Source organism: Nakaseomyces bracarensis (genome assembly GCF_045282275.1).
Source record: "Nakaseomyces bracarensis strain CBM3 chromosome Unknown Scaff6_0, whole genome shotgun sequence".
NCBI lineage: Eukaryota > Fungi > Ascomycota > Saccharomycetes > Saccharomycetales > Saccharomycetaceae > Nakaseomyces > Nakaseomyces bracarensis.
Window position 1 is genome coordinate 97554 of NW_027263966.1, and position 14331 is coordinate 111884.

A 14331-nucleotide genomic window follows, 5' to 3' on the forward strand; every position below is an offset into this window, starting at 1 on the left:
AAGACTCTCTACAAAATAATTTAATTTATTAATTTTTTTCTATTCACAATTTAAAACAATTTTCATACTTAATGTATTTCACCAATACAATAACAACAATATACTCTATCTATTAGAGTTTATTCATTTATTTAATTTAATAGAGTTTTCTATGTGATATTATGAGATAAATGCAAAGTCAGTAATTATATTCTTAAACGAGATGCCTATATCTCTAGATAATCGACTATATATGCAGATTGAGAATTTTCAGAACTCTTTGAAGTATGAGAGTGAGAGGGTCTACTAATCCCGATACTCGTAGAGTCCATCATATTCCATAATACAGAGTTCCTTTCTGCAACTTCCACTTGTTTCTCTATATAAGTTGACAAGTGATTCAAAAGATTGTTATCCAGACCAAATAACCCGATAGAATCTAGAACAAGCGATAGTAGCTTGAAAAGCTGTGGTGTGCTCCTTTTATATTCTTGTAAGTCTTTCCCATTGTCCTCCATTTTAATAATGAAATTCAAAAAGTTCTCAGCGGAAACCTTATCTAATTTCTTGATTTCGTCCTTAATTGAATCCCTTGTGTAATCTTGAAGTATTCTTAAAGATATGTCTAGGACTAATTCAGCATTTCTTATGGAGAATAACTCTTCTAACAATTCATTCAAAGGAAGGTTAGGACAAGTCACAACAGTTTGTTTAAAAAGCCTAGAGTTATCTTTGAATCTATGTAATAGTTTTGCTGCGCGTTCTCTTGGAAATAGTGGGTGAGTCAACAAAAATATCAGAGATCTTGGACATTCTTTAGCGTAATCCAGGTTTTTGAAGATAAGGTCAAGGACAGAACCCAAAAATTGTTGATTATTAACAAACCTGCAAGTTTCAGTAAATAAATCTTCCTTGATTTTCAATTCCTTGAAAAATATGTTATCGAATTCTTCACTTTTGTTCACTTTTGATAGTTTTGATAATATTTTGTCATAATTGATTTCAGGAACAGTTCCTTCTTCTGAGTCAATTAGAGTTTTGTATTGGATTGGTTTACCACCTGTGGTGCTCTTCAAGAAACTCTTTCCTACCGAGTCTTTCAGACTATTTGAACCAACATCAATGTTAATGATCTCCAAGGCGGATGTTGGGTTTTGACCGTTTTTAGTTGAAATACCAAGAGCGATTGTTAGCTTACTTTCGGTAGAGTCTCTATTCATTGCTGTCTTCAGGATTTGGAAGGTCTTCATGTGCCCAATTTCACGTTCAGATAATATGGATTTATGCAGCAAGTCCAGTAGATAAATCTTATTCTTGACAGTCAGTAGGATTCTATTGGATGCAATAGATTTGAAAGATATCAAGCAATCGTCACCGTGTTCCTTGAGGGCTTCAGTCAAGAACGGTATCTTCACCTTTAGAGATAATTGCAAAGAAGGTATGGAGTAGACTTCGACCTCATCCTTGTAGAGCCTATAAAGTTTACCAAATTGATAACACAATAATGAGTCCTCTAGGTTGAAATTTTCAATAATGGAGGAGTTCAATTCTTTAACCTTGTGTTTCGTAGCATTCACCTCGTACAACTGCAGGGCAACTTTGCTATCTTTGACGTCGGAGATCAAGAGCATGAACTCAATACCGTTTTCTTGGAATGTCTTGACAATTTTTATGTCTTTGTATGGGGTAGAAATGGAGTTTAGCAGTTTCAATTCCAAGTCATAGAACTGGATCATACCGGAGTCAAACAACACAGTGATTACTTTATTCTTGGCATCGACCTCTATATTTATTATCTCCTCCTTGCATTTCAAACTGAATTGCGGGTTGTTGTCAGTTACTGAGGAGTTCGTGGCATCAATCTTACGTATTAAGCAGTTCAGCGTGTGAGACCTGTTGTTAGCGGATAGAGCGTAGCACCACACTTCCTCAGTATCGTCTTCTCCCTGGGTACCCATGTTACAAGCGGTAACCAGATGGGTAGATGGGATAGGCACATTGAACGTTAGTCTAGGGGTAGGAGTGATAACGTAGTGAGAGATAGCCGACCCAGAAATACCTAGTAGCACACTGTTAGACTCTGGAGTAAACGAATCAGCAACTTTTATATAAGTCTTCTTCTGAGAGAAGTTATGCAGAGATGCAATCTTAGGCAGCACAGCCAGCCTAAATGGTTGCGATAATGAAGGCATTGTTTTTTTTCTTAGTTTTGTAATTTACTTTTTAAACTTTTTTTTGTTAAAACCAAGAAGAAGTTCTTACTATAAATAAGGTAATATGCAATATATTAATACACTATATTAGGCGACTATTCAAGACACATTCAAGTGCAACAAAAGCTCTAAGCTAAATCGATGAGCTCATCGCAAAAATTTTTCACTTTTTCAAAATTAAAAAATAATTAAAAAAAAAAAAGAAAGAAAACAAAAAAAGGGCCAATTACCTGTTACCCGGGCATCATTACCCGGATATAATCACGTTACAGCAACCGTACATATGTATATAAGATACATCCGGGTAACATAAGAGTTACCCAGCCAATACACCGTTACCCGGATTTTAAAGAAGGCAAGGATATTGTGGGTACGGGTTTTCTCCCTTCTCCCGTACCAGCTAGAAACGTCCGTAGATAAAACGAAGGGTTTCATTTAACAGAAATATCGGTACCTGCTTGGACGCACAGAGGCAACGCACAGACACACGCTGTTATTTGTTTGGGTGTCTGGTGTGCGGGGTGTTCTGTGCTGTGTTAAGTTTCTGTATTGTAAAATAATCGGTTTTGCATTCTTTAAAGGCCATCGGGATTTAGGGCTCCTTTTAAATATTAATTAATATTTATTAGTATTGTTACTAGATGAACTGATACAAGAGTGTTTAAATATCTAGAGACAGGTTTAGCGAGATATAGCGGGGCAAGAAAAGATGAATTTAGAGGAGTATAGCAGTCGGTTACGGCAGTTGAAGCGGTCTATACAGGATATTAAGGTTCATAACAGGAAGTTGATGGCTGAAGAGAGGAGCTCGGAACAAGATAATGTATCTGGGAAGCCGAAAGTGTATAGTATGCGAGATGATGAGGACGGTGACGAGGAGAAGCGGTCATCGGATGAGCAGAGTGATATGCGGACTAACCTCTTTAACTATACTGTGCAGGATTTTATAAACTGGGAGAAGAAGCAGGATGGGAAGAAAAGACGTGGTGGGCGCCAGTACTTGGCCAAGAGGAGTTACGACAAGGATTTAGAGACCGCGCTACAGAAGCAGTTCGGGAGTGGACAAGCGGACAAACCCCGGGAGACAGAGTTCAAGATTCATAAGAGTACAGGGAAAGTGCATCTGAAGGATGACAAGAAACTAGTAGATCAGCTGGCACAAAATCTGATAGCTACTTCAGATAGGCGATATGAGTTGAAGAAGAAAGAGTTGGAGGCAAATGAGATAAAAAGTACAGGAACGAACTCCGTCAATGACAAGAATAGACACTTCAATCAGACTCTTGATAAACGATAATACCAGACTCTTGATAAACGATAATACAATTCTCGAAATCCATCCTATCTCTACCTCTCCAAAGTAGAAAGGAAATAAAAAGACAAAAAAAAAAATAAAAAAATATTCATGATTTAACACTTAATACATATTAAAAACTCACAAAAAACGCGTGCATTCAATCTTGTTTTATTAGCATACCCGGTCACACTAAGATAATCATACTTATAGAAATGGACCATATCCAGCAAGAAACCCTTTTTTACAACTCTTAATTTTTTTTGTTATTTTCTAATTTTATAAATTATTTTATAAAGCAAATTATATTATTACTATTTATTACACTGCCTAACTGTTTCTTGTTATATCACACGATCGATATAAAAAGCCTAAAATCTAACTTTAACGGACTGGTTCAATGACTGTAAAGGAAAATATAAATGGATACAGGTAAAAAGGCTAGAGCTCATTTTACCAAGACTAGACGCCTTGTTTCAGGTACAGCTTTTGTAGGAGTATAAATTTTGGATTAAAATATTAAAGATTACATAACACAATATAATTTGTAAAAAAAACTATTGGATAATTAATTAATAAAGGATTTTTTTAATAAAAAAAAAGACGTTTACTAAAATAGAAAATAAAATTCGATAAAATGGGAATAGAAAATTAAATTGGGGTAGAAAAATAAAATGAAACAAGTTGGTGATACAGCAAATTCATCAACAAAATATTAACAAACCGTTGACAAATAAAAATAAACAAAACGGAATTATAGTATTTTTTATTTTTGCTGGAATAACTAGCATAGAATATTTGAAAATTTTAGCACATTAAAAGTTGACATGACAATCCTCAGGTATTTAGACATACATGATTTCTTCTTCAGTCTTGAATTCGAAAAGCGAGTTATCTTGCATATCATCAACAGAGCTTGATACAATAGATTTATTTTGGGCAGCGTGCTGAGCTTCAGCTTGTCTACGTTGCTTTTCCATGACTTCTTTTTTCAAGCTTTCATTGGCTTTGTGCTCTTCCATTAGTTTCTCGGTCTCAAGGCCTTCTTTTTGCTTCTTGACAATGTTTAGTTCATTTTCGTGATCTTCTCTAATCTTGCGGAGTTGTTCTTCGTGTTCTCTCTTTTGTTCCTCGGCTTTAGCTTCCAGTTCTAGTCTTTGCTTCTCCAACAAGTTCTTTTCTTGACGTTCACGTTCTTCAGCTTCCAATTTCATCTTTTCTTCATGGGCACGACGTTCTTCCTCAAGTTTCTTAGTGATGTTACTCAATTCAGTTTGTTCATTAGCGTTTTCTTGTTTAATCAAGGCTAGTTCATTCAATAGATTTGAAATTTGGTTATCGAATTCGTGAATCTTAGGCAAGTATTCTTTGTTCTCGTAACTTTCAACAACTTTTTGACTTTCTTCATGCCTCTTCTTGGCTGCGGCGATCTCCTCCTCGTATAGCTTCTTTTGTTCTTCTAGCTTCTCGATCTCCTTCTGTGTTTGAGCTTGCTTCATGTTAATTTGAGTGACTTTCATAACCTTAGCATCCAAATGTTGTCCTAGAACGGTCATATCAGTAGTCCACTTGTCGAACTCTTCTCTGACGTTGCTCTTCTGGCCTTGCAATTGGGTGATTTCTTCTTGAACCACAGATTGTTTGTTCAAGACTTCATCCTTTTGCTTAATCTTCTGGTTCTTCAAATGTTCAGTTTCCTTGAAGATCTTGTTCTTTTCCTCGTTGTGTAATTGGTTTCTGTGGAAGATCTTCTTGACTAGGTTATTCTCACTGACATCAATCTTAGCGGCAGTTTCTCCCTTCAACTTCTCCATGGATTCGTAGATCATGTCGATTTCCTTCTGCAACTCATCGAGCTCATTGTTGTACTCAGCCATCTTGTCGTTGTATTTGACCTTCTCGGTCTTTCTGAAGTCCTTCAACCAGCGTCTGTGCTTCGATTCGTCGTAGACAACTTTGTCGTAGACAGGCTTGGACATGTACCCGTACTCCTCTGTCTTTGCGATGATTTCAGGGTTTTCTGGGGTAGCAATTGGGAAGTCAAAGTTCTCCTGAGGAGGGATCACTGGGACGTCAGAGATAATAGGATGAGCTGAGGACAGGTTGTTGTCAGAAGATCTCTTGAAGAATCCACCTAGCTTGTTCTGTTTCTCAGGAACTTCCTGGTAAGGAACCTTCGGAGCCTTTTGGTAAGGAGCAGGAGTAGCAACAGTTAGGAAACTCTCGGTGTCCCCGGTAACTGTGGAAGCAGCTGGGATGGTAGATGCAGTGTCCTCGACAGTGTCTTCGGTTGTCATTGGTTGGGAGCTCTCGGTGGTCTGCATGGTGGTGGTTGGTAAAGCGGCTTCACCTTCTACGATTTCTTCTTCGACTTCGACTTCGACTGATTCACCAGTAGCCGACTGTTCTTGGTCAACTTGTTCTTCTCCTTCGTCTACAGGTGCGCCGGAGGCTTCTTCAAGGGCGGCGGCCTGCTCCATGGCTAGGGCGGAGCTCTTCATAATAGGAGGGGTGCTCTCCTGCTCGACTTCTGGAGTCTTTTCCTGCAAGTTTGGGGCCTGGATGTTGCGGGCCTCCTTGATAGTGTCGTTATCACCCTCGACGTCTTGTTGGGTGCCCTCGATATCGGTGTCCTCGTCCTCGTCCTCGTCTTCGTCCTCGTCTTCGTCCTGCTTAACGGTCAAATCTCTGATCTCCTGACAATCCTTGAGGTACTGCAGCTTCTGTTCCTTGAGGTCCAGCTCCTTCAAGATGGTCTGCTGTCTCATCTCATTCTCTGTCAAGTACACTGGGAACCTGATGTCCTTGGCGCGCTTGGTGTCCTTGCTCAACGTCTTGTAACCGAGGTCGCGGGGATCCTTGTTGGCCAGCTCAGCAGTGGCACTCACCGTCGGGAACTTCTCGTTCTTCGCATTCTTATTGTACGCCGGACGGGACTTACGGAAAGTGTTACCCTCTTCTTGCACGTGATCATGCACTTCTTCATCGGAGGACGCGTCTTCTGAATCCGTGGAAGAAGAAGAAGACGATGCCGCGGCAGTGGTGCGGTTCACCGATGAGGCAGAAGAAGACGCTGAGAAGCGTCTTCTCCTATGCGAAGCAATGGATGGTGCTGCAGAGCCTCTGAATGGCGAGACGTATTCCTTATCTCTTAGCGTCTTGGTCAAGATTGATTTCTTAGCAACAGGTTGTTGCTCCTGCAACAACCTAGCAAACGGGTCGTCCCTCTTAAACGACATTTATGTTTGTTTTTTTTTGTTTTTGTTAATTATTGTTTTAATTTCTGATTTCAAAGAACCTAGCAATTGTTTATTTGTTTTATTTATTATTTTTTTTCTCAATAAACTCTATATATATAAGGGAGAGAGAGAGAGAGAGACAATCCCTGAAAATTAAATTAACCCTCTTCTTAAAAATCGAATAGCTTTTTCCCTTTCCCTTTCCCTTTCCCTTCTCTCTCCCCCTCACCAATTTTTTATTTTTTTTTGGTTTTCTTGGTTCGTTACCCGGGTGAAACTGGGATTGTTTGTTCTCTTGTCTGTTTGTACGTGCATGTCTCTGTTGTACAAATGTCTTGCACTCGTATTTGTACGTGTATGTCAGAACAACCGGCTCTATCGCACTGAACCGCGTTTGTCCCTCCCCTATATGCCAGTATATTACCATACTGTATTACTGTATTGTTATCGTATTACAGTATTACTATAGTAGTGTACTATATCGTAATACTGCATAGTATCGTAATACAGTCTTAGCTGTAATGCGCTGGAGATGTTTATGCAATTGCCGTGTCTTCGCTGTCTTCTCTTCTCAGTCTCTTTGCCTCTGCCTCTGCCCACTGTTCTGTGGGGTTGTAGGGGGGGGGGGGAAGAGAGTCGAGATGAGGGAAAATAGGGGAATGGAGCCCCTTATACCTCTTCGGGAAATCGTGTAAACATCGGAGATTCTTCCCTCCTGCCCTCCTGCCCTCCTGCCCTCTGCTGCGTCCATCTCTCTCTGTGGGAAGCGGTGGACACTCGGTGTCCCTCTGCACGGGCGACATCCCCTTTTTCGGACAAAAAACGTTTTTTCTTTGTTTATTTCGTTTGTTGGGCAATCGCCCAATGCCCAATTCGCTATTGAAGGCTGTTTTTTTCTGGGAGTGCGGGTGTTTGAGTGCGCACAAACCCAATGGGCCTTACTCTTTATAGTGGTTAATTAATATCAAAAAAAATCTTTTACTATATATAAAGAGTATTACTGCTCTTGTGAGGTGAAAGAAATTTTTTTTTCCTTCTCTCATTGAAGAGATAATAGTATTATATTAATATTAATATTATATACTACTACTAATAATAATAATAATAACTATAAATGCTTTCTGTTGCTGATAACTTGTTGCGTATTGTTAACGCTGTGTTTTTGATTATCTGTCTGGGGTTGACCTCCAGTTTAATTAACACGAGGAAGAGACACTCTTCCCGTGTCAACTACTGTCTATTCGCTGCCGCATGGGGTCTGGCCTCTGACTCCCTCTACGGTATCTTCGCTAACTTCTTCGAGATCCTGGCCTTCCCTCTCGTCCTGTTCGTCCTGGACTTCCTCAACTTCGCCTTCACCTTCACCGCAGGTACAGTGCTGGCTGTCGGTATCAGGGCCCACTCCTGTAAGAACCAGAGATACTTGGAGAGAAACACAAAGATTATCCAGGGCTCCGGCTCCAGATGTAGACAGGCCCAGGCCCTAGTCGCCTTCTTCTACTTCTCTATGGCCATCTTCCTAGCTAAGATGATCATGTCCATCGTATCCGTCGTATCCAACGGTGCATTCGGCTCCAAGATGAGAAGAAAGCACCACACCGAAGTTGGTGTCCCATCCATCTCCCAAGTTTAAAAAAACACCCAAAAATAAAATAAATAACTGAACAAGATTTTGTTTTGTTTTATTTTTGATACCCAAAGTGAAAAAAAAAAAATAAAATAAAACAAATCTCTTTACACACATTCCAAGAAATAAAAAAACCCAAATTTTTTTCTATTTTTTTTTATTAAAATTAAATAATTTTTTATATCTAATTTCTAATTTTCAATATCCTATCTGTCTTTTCAATTGAATTGGTTACTACTCTTCTTACATTATATTATATTATATTAAAGACTATATACATCGTTTTGTACGTTATTAACCCAAGGTGGGTATAAAATAAAAAATACTAAGTCCTTCCCAGGTTTAGTAGCAAGGTGTTGCTAGAGCCGCTGGAGTCGTCGTTGTGGGCGTGGTTGTTTGGCAAGTACGTGACGTTCTGTGCGTTGGCCAGCGTTTGTGCTATCTCCTTCGAGGCCTCTAGACGTCTGATCAGCAGCAGACCGTCACCGACCTTCGACAAGGCCTTCGAGATGTACTCGGCGGACTCAGCCTCACCCTCAGCACGGATAACGCTCGCTTGCCTCTCTTGCTCTGCTTTCTCCACCAGGAACCTGGCACGCTCGGCATCCTGCTGCGCGATCTGCTTCTGCTCAACGGCCTTAGTGAACTCGGGACCAAACGTCATGTGTGTGATGGAGACGTCCTCTAGCCTGATACCGAACTCGTTCGCACGCTGCGACAGCTCCTGGCGGATCTTCTGCGACACAATCTCACGCTGCGTGATCAGCTCAGCGGCGTCGAACTGCGCAACTATAGACTTCAACACCTCGTTACCAATAGAGGGCAGCACACGCTCGTCGTAGTCCAGACCCAGGTTCTGGTAGATCAGTGGCAGCTGCAACACGTCAGGACGGTGCAACACACGCAACGTCAACGACACCATCTGCAGATCCTTAGTACCAGTGTTCGTAGCAATGCTCTTAGGCTTCGTCCTCACATCATATATAATAGCCTTCTGCAGCCAAGGAACGAGGAAGTGCGTACCTTCACCAACAACCTCGGACTTCACACCCTTCAAACGGTCAAATATAACTCCTCGGGACCCACCTTGCACATCGTACATCGAGTACTGCAGCCCAGAAACAGCTACACCCACGGGAATCGCAATCTTCGTCAACACTCTGATAAATGGCTGTGACATGTTATTTTTAACTACCTTCGTAATGCTTTACGCTTATTCACAATGCAATATTTGGTTGGTCTTTGAAGTAAGCCTCTTTATAAAGTCCCCCTTTGGGTTTCGGGGGGTCTCTCGCCTTTAAGGCCCTTCCCTCTCTTGTGCGCCCTCCCAACAGAAAAAAAATTAGACATCGTTGCCAGAGACCAAGCTCATTGGACGAGGGGAAAGCATTAGGGTTTAAAGGCGGACTCACTTTCACCCACATTAGCTTATAACTCTAGCGTGCAACCCCCAAGTATGTCGAGGCTAGCTAAGGAGTTGGTCAAGGTGCGGAAGTTGGATCGTTTCGGCGCTGCTGGCGCTGCTGGTGCTGGCGCTGCTGGTGCTGGCGCTGCTGGCGGTGGTCGGGATGACTATGGATTTATTGTAGAGTTGGCACCTGTTGATGAGTCGGATCTGTCGCGGTGGTATGCGGTAATTGAGGGTCCTGCGGGTACGCCGTATGAGGGCCACAATTTTAAGCTGGCGATTGCGGTGCCTGCGGGGTACCCGATGGTGCCGCCGGAGTTCAAGTTTGAGGCGACACGAGATGGAGGGTTCAAAGTGCCTCCACACTGTAATGTGGACCGCAGCACAGGGGAGATATGTCTAGATATACTGAAACCCGCGGGCTGGACGCCGATATGGGATTTGCTCCACGTCACGCAGGCGGTATACATCTTGCTCCAGGAACCCGAACCGGACTCTCCGCTAGACGTAGATATGGCCCAGATCACTAGAAGCAACGACAAAGGAGCACTGTACGGTATAGTCAACTACTACCTGTCCTAGCCAGAACTTCAACAAACTAATGGGGGACTATTCCCATATATGATGCGAATACTGGTTACCCGGTACACTAAAAATAAAATTTGGGAAATTCGAAGGTTTTTTCATATGGCGGGGCGATGGCCTCTCTCGAAGTGACAGTCTTTCAAAGTTTTTTGACAGTACTATAGATATAATGGAGTTGTACTAAGTTAAGTTGTCTTGTTTTCAATATACTGTTAGCCAAGTAGAGAAGAAGGTGAATTGGTTTGGGCTATCCTAACTTCAGAAACAAAAGAAGATATAAAAATTAAAAAAAAGACAGAGATAGATGAGTAAGAAGAAGAAGTCAGGGAAGAACAGCAAGGGAACCACGGAGAAGATTGATTCTCAAGTTGTTCAGGAATATGATGCTGAAGTTGATGCTGATTCTACGGTGCGTGGGGTTATTAGGGCGATGAGAGATATGGATGTTGCAGGATCGGAGCAAGATGAGCTGGCGGAAGAGATGAAGAAACTTATGGAACGTGCAGAGGAGCTGTTCGTGAGTGATATCACTGATGTTTGTCTCTTTGAGCAACGGAATAAATATAGAGATATGACACTTGCTGAGTTGGTGACACTTGTGTTTCTCACTACTAAGGGGGGCAAAAGAGTTGTCGAGTTACTCACTGATTGGAACTATGAGGATATGAGGCCGTACAAGAATGTGTATGTCACTGATACAAGGGGTTATAGGGCTTTGACAAAACAGTGGAGTACAGATATTAAGCTGTTATGTTTGCTTCTTCAGTACCTTCTCAGTAACGAGAGTTTGAACTTTGAAATTAGTAGATTTGCCGACCCCAAATATAAAATGGCATTGAAAGAGTTCTTGCCGAGCGGCAGCTCGACACTGACAAATAAACTACTCCTGGATCCTGGATTCAACCTAATGGTGGAGTACTTACAATATTCACAGATAATCATACGGAGTTTATTACTCAATACATTGGAGAAGAGTGAGGACAATGCTACGCCAACGGCGAAAGAAGCAGTGAGGATTATTCGTGATTCTAATAGAGTAGTTGAATTCAACGGGTCGTATTTGCGATATTGTGCGCCATTCCACTCTGTTGGGACTTCTGAGCTGCAAACAGCTAACCCGATATTCAACTTCGTAACTAAGTTTTGTAATTTTCCTAGACCAGTTAACCAAGGTCTCTCCGTACTAAGGAGGCTTAATACTATAAAGGAAATTAGTGATGCAATCGAAATTGATAATTATAAATGGTTATATGGTGGAGCAAATGAACTGCCGTACAAGAAAGATATAGTTGATGATGAAATAGTGTATTCATTTGAGCTGGACCAAAATGGTATTTATGAAAATAAAAACGTTATGAAGATTACAGAACTAAGGCATGAAATACTCTTCAGGTATTTAAATTTGGATAAACCTAATATACTCTCAACGGATCTAGAAATTCATTTTAAACTGCTTGCTGGTCTGGTTGATCCTCTGACTCAGCCGAGTCCCACAGATAGCCAGATAATCTCAATTGACCAGGTATATCTTATATTCCTAGGTCTTTACCGTTCAATTACTATACTTCATAAACCTATCGTGAAAACTGAGGATAAATTTATGATGTGTATGAACTTGATGAAAATTGTCAAAATGACAACTGTTAAGCTTCTATGTGATGATTACGAAAAATTACAAGATATTGAAAATTTCGAGGACAGCGAGGATTGGAAGAAGACTATTGACCGATGGGTACCGAAAGATCTCAATACACAGGATTTAGAGTTGCTCTATATGATTGATATTTTGTGCGTATACGCCATCTATAAGACTTATGAAAATCAACCTTTGGGCAAAAACCCTTTTCTATTCGACCTATATTACCTTTGGAAATGTCTCTCCAAAATTGTTTTTCTTGGATTACAAATTGATAGGCTCGAAGAAGCTGAGTCAACTTTTGAGACTCCATTACTAGTTAGAGCTACAGTTCGTGGGTGTTCAGCTCTTCGTTCTGTTCTTGCAACGATACTAAATGAAAGAGTTGATATTAATGAACATGACTTCAAACATGAATCCTTTAATACATTTATGTCTCCACACGGCAGAAAACTTTGTAACGGTGCTCTTATCTCTGATATGCGCACTGTCATAAAATCATTTATAGAGAGTGGAATCGAGCTCGATGATATAACTAATTTGTTGGTGGACTTAACACCTGGTGATCGGTTCGACGAAGACATTGAGTACATGTTCGATTACGAATATGAGGATTATAATGTAGTATCAGACACTGAAGATGAGGATATTAGTGGAGAAGATGAAGAGGATAAGAACAACACGACTGAAATCCATAGAAGGTGTAACTGTGTTTTTGAAGATGATAAGATAATTGAAAACTCTGATAAATTGAGTCTAGAAGATAAATCAGATAATTCGAAAAGAAATGATGTGACCAAATTGAAATTCTCCTCTACTCCCGATCCTTTTGCTGTAAGAGCACGTAGCTTTTTTGATTTTAATTATGGTGGAAAGGATTGGAGAGATATTCCTAGAGGTGAGAATTTATATTATAATCCGGATTACGTTTTCCTCGGCAATGTTCATAAAGATACATTTGTTAAATTTTTTGAACGTGCTACTACAACGAAGTTAGAAACTGGTACAGCGAACGTTTTGTTACTTTGTGTGGCTTCATGTATTAAGGAGGAACAAGATTATATGATTATACATTATTTACCTGGAACTTCAGTTCCACACCCGAAAACTGCAGATGAGAAAATACTCTCCACAGATGAATTGTATGAGATCATTAGTGCTGAAAAAAAGTTTGAGAGACTACTTTACTATAATAATGAATTTGCATGGTGCTTAATGGATGAAATGCTAATGATCATTGGTTATAGAAGGGTACTGATTTGGTTCATTACTCATTTGAAACTAAATCATACTGTAATACATTATATATTTGAATTGGTGATGGGATACCGCTGTGGGGGTGTTAATAGTGAAGGGAAAGAAGAGGTCAATAATGGTGAAGAGGTAGTGATATCATTGTGCGATTTTTCGAGGCAAGGTACTGTAATACTATCTGAAATTGAAACTCAAATGCTACTTCAAGAGTTTTTCCTGAATGCAGCGGTAACTCTTTCGGACAGAACCTTTGAATCTAATTCTCTTGACTCTCCTTCTACTGTATCTAACAGTGGTGGGCAGATTACTGAGGATGATGATAGTGATGATGGATATGTGTCTTCTTATGCATTAGGCCTAGTTGGCCTGATTTGTACAATGGTAAAAAGTCTCATTAGTGCTAAAAAGTTAGACATCACAAAGAGTGAAAATACAGTTGAACTTCAAACCTTCCTGTTGAATTGGATCTCATATCTACCCGCAGCCAAAGAGCTCTATTTTGAGATGAAGGAAAACGTACAAGATTCACCTCACGAGGAACCTAAACTGGATAATGAAGAGAATGAGGATGGTGTTGAGCAGGCAATGGTTGGTAATGATGTTAACGAATTACAATCAGATGGTCCAATGCTCGAGACAGATGGTAAAGATGCCCTTGAAGTGCTTTACGACTTCCTCGATAACAAACCTAAAATACCAGCTGAATACCTCAATAACAATACAAGAAAGATTATTTATAGGGGAGATAAAATACTACCGCTCCAGGAATCCGAGAAACCCATACCATTCTACCAGCTATTCGAAGACTTCCAATCAGAGCATGACCTAGATTAGAACATACCTATTAAGTAGTTAGATATAATTGCATAAAGCCTAATTCATAAGATGCCAACTGTAAAAAATATAAATATAAAACATGAATATAATATTGTATTAGATAGTCACGTGTTTATGATCACGTGACTTTTCATCGCCCTCACCGCGCTTTAAGGCGGTGGCAAAACGAGAGCGAAGGGATTTGTAGCAAACTAGCAAGGGCTAACCTATTCAAGTGGACTGGCTGCGTGGAGGACAAAGGTAGAACACAAATCAGTAC

General features: G+C 40.3%; 8 protein-coding genes across 8 annotated transcripts; 4 read left to right on the forward strand and 4 right to left on the reverse strand.

Annotated features, from left to right (window-relative positions):
• Positions 1-206: 206 nt before the first annotated feature.
• Positions 207-2171, reverse strand: UTP8 (Utp8p; the record flags this gene model as incomplete). Its single annotated transcript, XM_071051362.1, has 1 exon — positions 207-2171. One exon carries the CDS (start codon positions 2169-2171, stop codon positions 207-209), a length of 1965 nt encoding a protein of 654 aa, XP_070907709.1.
• A 730-nt stretch (positions 2172-2901) lies between these two features.
• SYF2 (Syf2p) lies at positions 2902-3489 on the forward strand (the record flags this gene model as incomplete). Its single annotated transcript, XM_071051363.1, has 1 exon — positions 2902-3489. One exon carries the CDS (start codon positions 2902-2904, stop codon positions 3487-3489), a length of 588 nt encoding a protein of 195 aa, XP_070907710.1.
• An 842-nt stretch (positions 3490-4331) lies between these two features.
• Positions 4332-6725, reverse strand: RNJ42_01198 (uncharacterized protein; the record flags this gene model as incomplete). Its single annotated transcript, XM_071051364.1, has 1 exon — positions 4332-6725. The coding sequence occupies one exon, from the start codon at positions 6723-6725 to the stop codon at positions 4332-4334; it is 2394 nt and encodes a 797-aa protein (XP_070907711.1).
• Positions 6726-7296: 571 nt separating this feature from the next.
• On the reverse strand, positions 7297-7476 carry RNJ42_01199 (uncharacterized protein; the record flags this gene model as incomplete). Its single annotated transcript, XM_071051365.1, has 1 exon — positions 7297-7476. The coding sequence occupies one exon, from the start codon at positions 7474-7476 to the stop codon at positions 7297-7299; it is 180 nt and encodes a 59-aa protein (XP_070907712.1).
• A 363-nt stretch (positions 7477-7839) lies between these two features.
• FHN1 (Fhn1p) lies at positions 7840-8358 on the forward strand (the record flags this gene model as incomplete). Its single annotated transcript, XM_071051366.1, has 1 exon — positions 7840-8358. The coding sequence occupies one exon, from the start codon at positions 7840-7842 to the stop codon at positions 8356-8358; it is 519 nt and encodes a 172-aa protein (XP_070907713.1).
• Positions 8359-8677: 319 nt separating this feature from the next.
• On the reverse strand, positions 8678-9532 carry PHB1 (prohibitin subunit PHB1; the record flags this gene model as incomplete). Its single annotated transcript, XM_071051367.1, has 1 exon — positions 8678-9532. One exon carries the CDS (start codon positions 9530-9532, stop codon positions 8678-8680), a length of 855 nt encoding a protein of 284 aa, XP_070907714.1.
• A 276-nt stretch (positions 9533-9808) lies between these two features.
• On the forward strand, positions 9809-10342 carry PEX4 (E2 ubiquitin-protein ligase peroxin 4; the record flags this gene model as incomplete). The annotated part of the gene is made up of 1 exon (XM_071051368.1): positions 9809-10342. The coding sequence occupies one exon, from the start codon at positions 9809-9811 to the stop codon at positions 10340-10342; it is 534 nt and encodes a 177-aa protein (XP_070907715.1).
• Positions 10343-10649: 307 nt separating this feature from the next.
• On the forward strand, positions 10650-14069 carry CAF130 (CCR4-NOT core subunit CAF130; the record flags this gene model as incomplete). Its single annotated transcript, XM_071051369.1, has 1 exon — positions 10650-14069. The coding sequence occupies one exon, from the start codon at positions 10650-10652 to the stop codon at positions 14067-14069; it is 3420 nt and encodes a 1139-aa protein (XP_070907716.1).
• Positions 14070-14331: the final 262 nt, after the last annotated feature.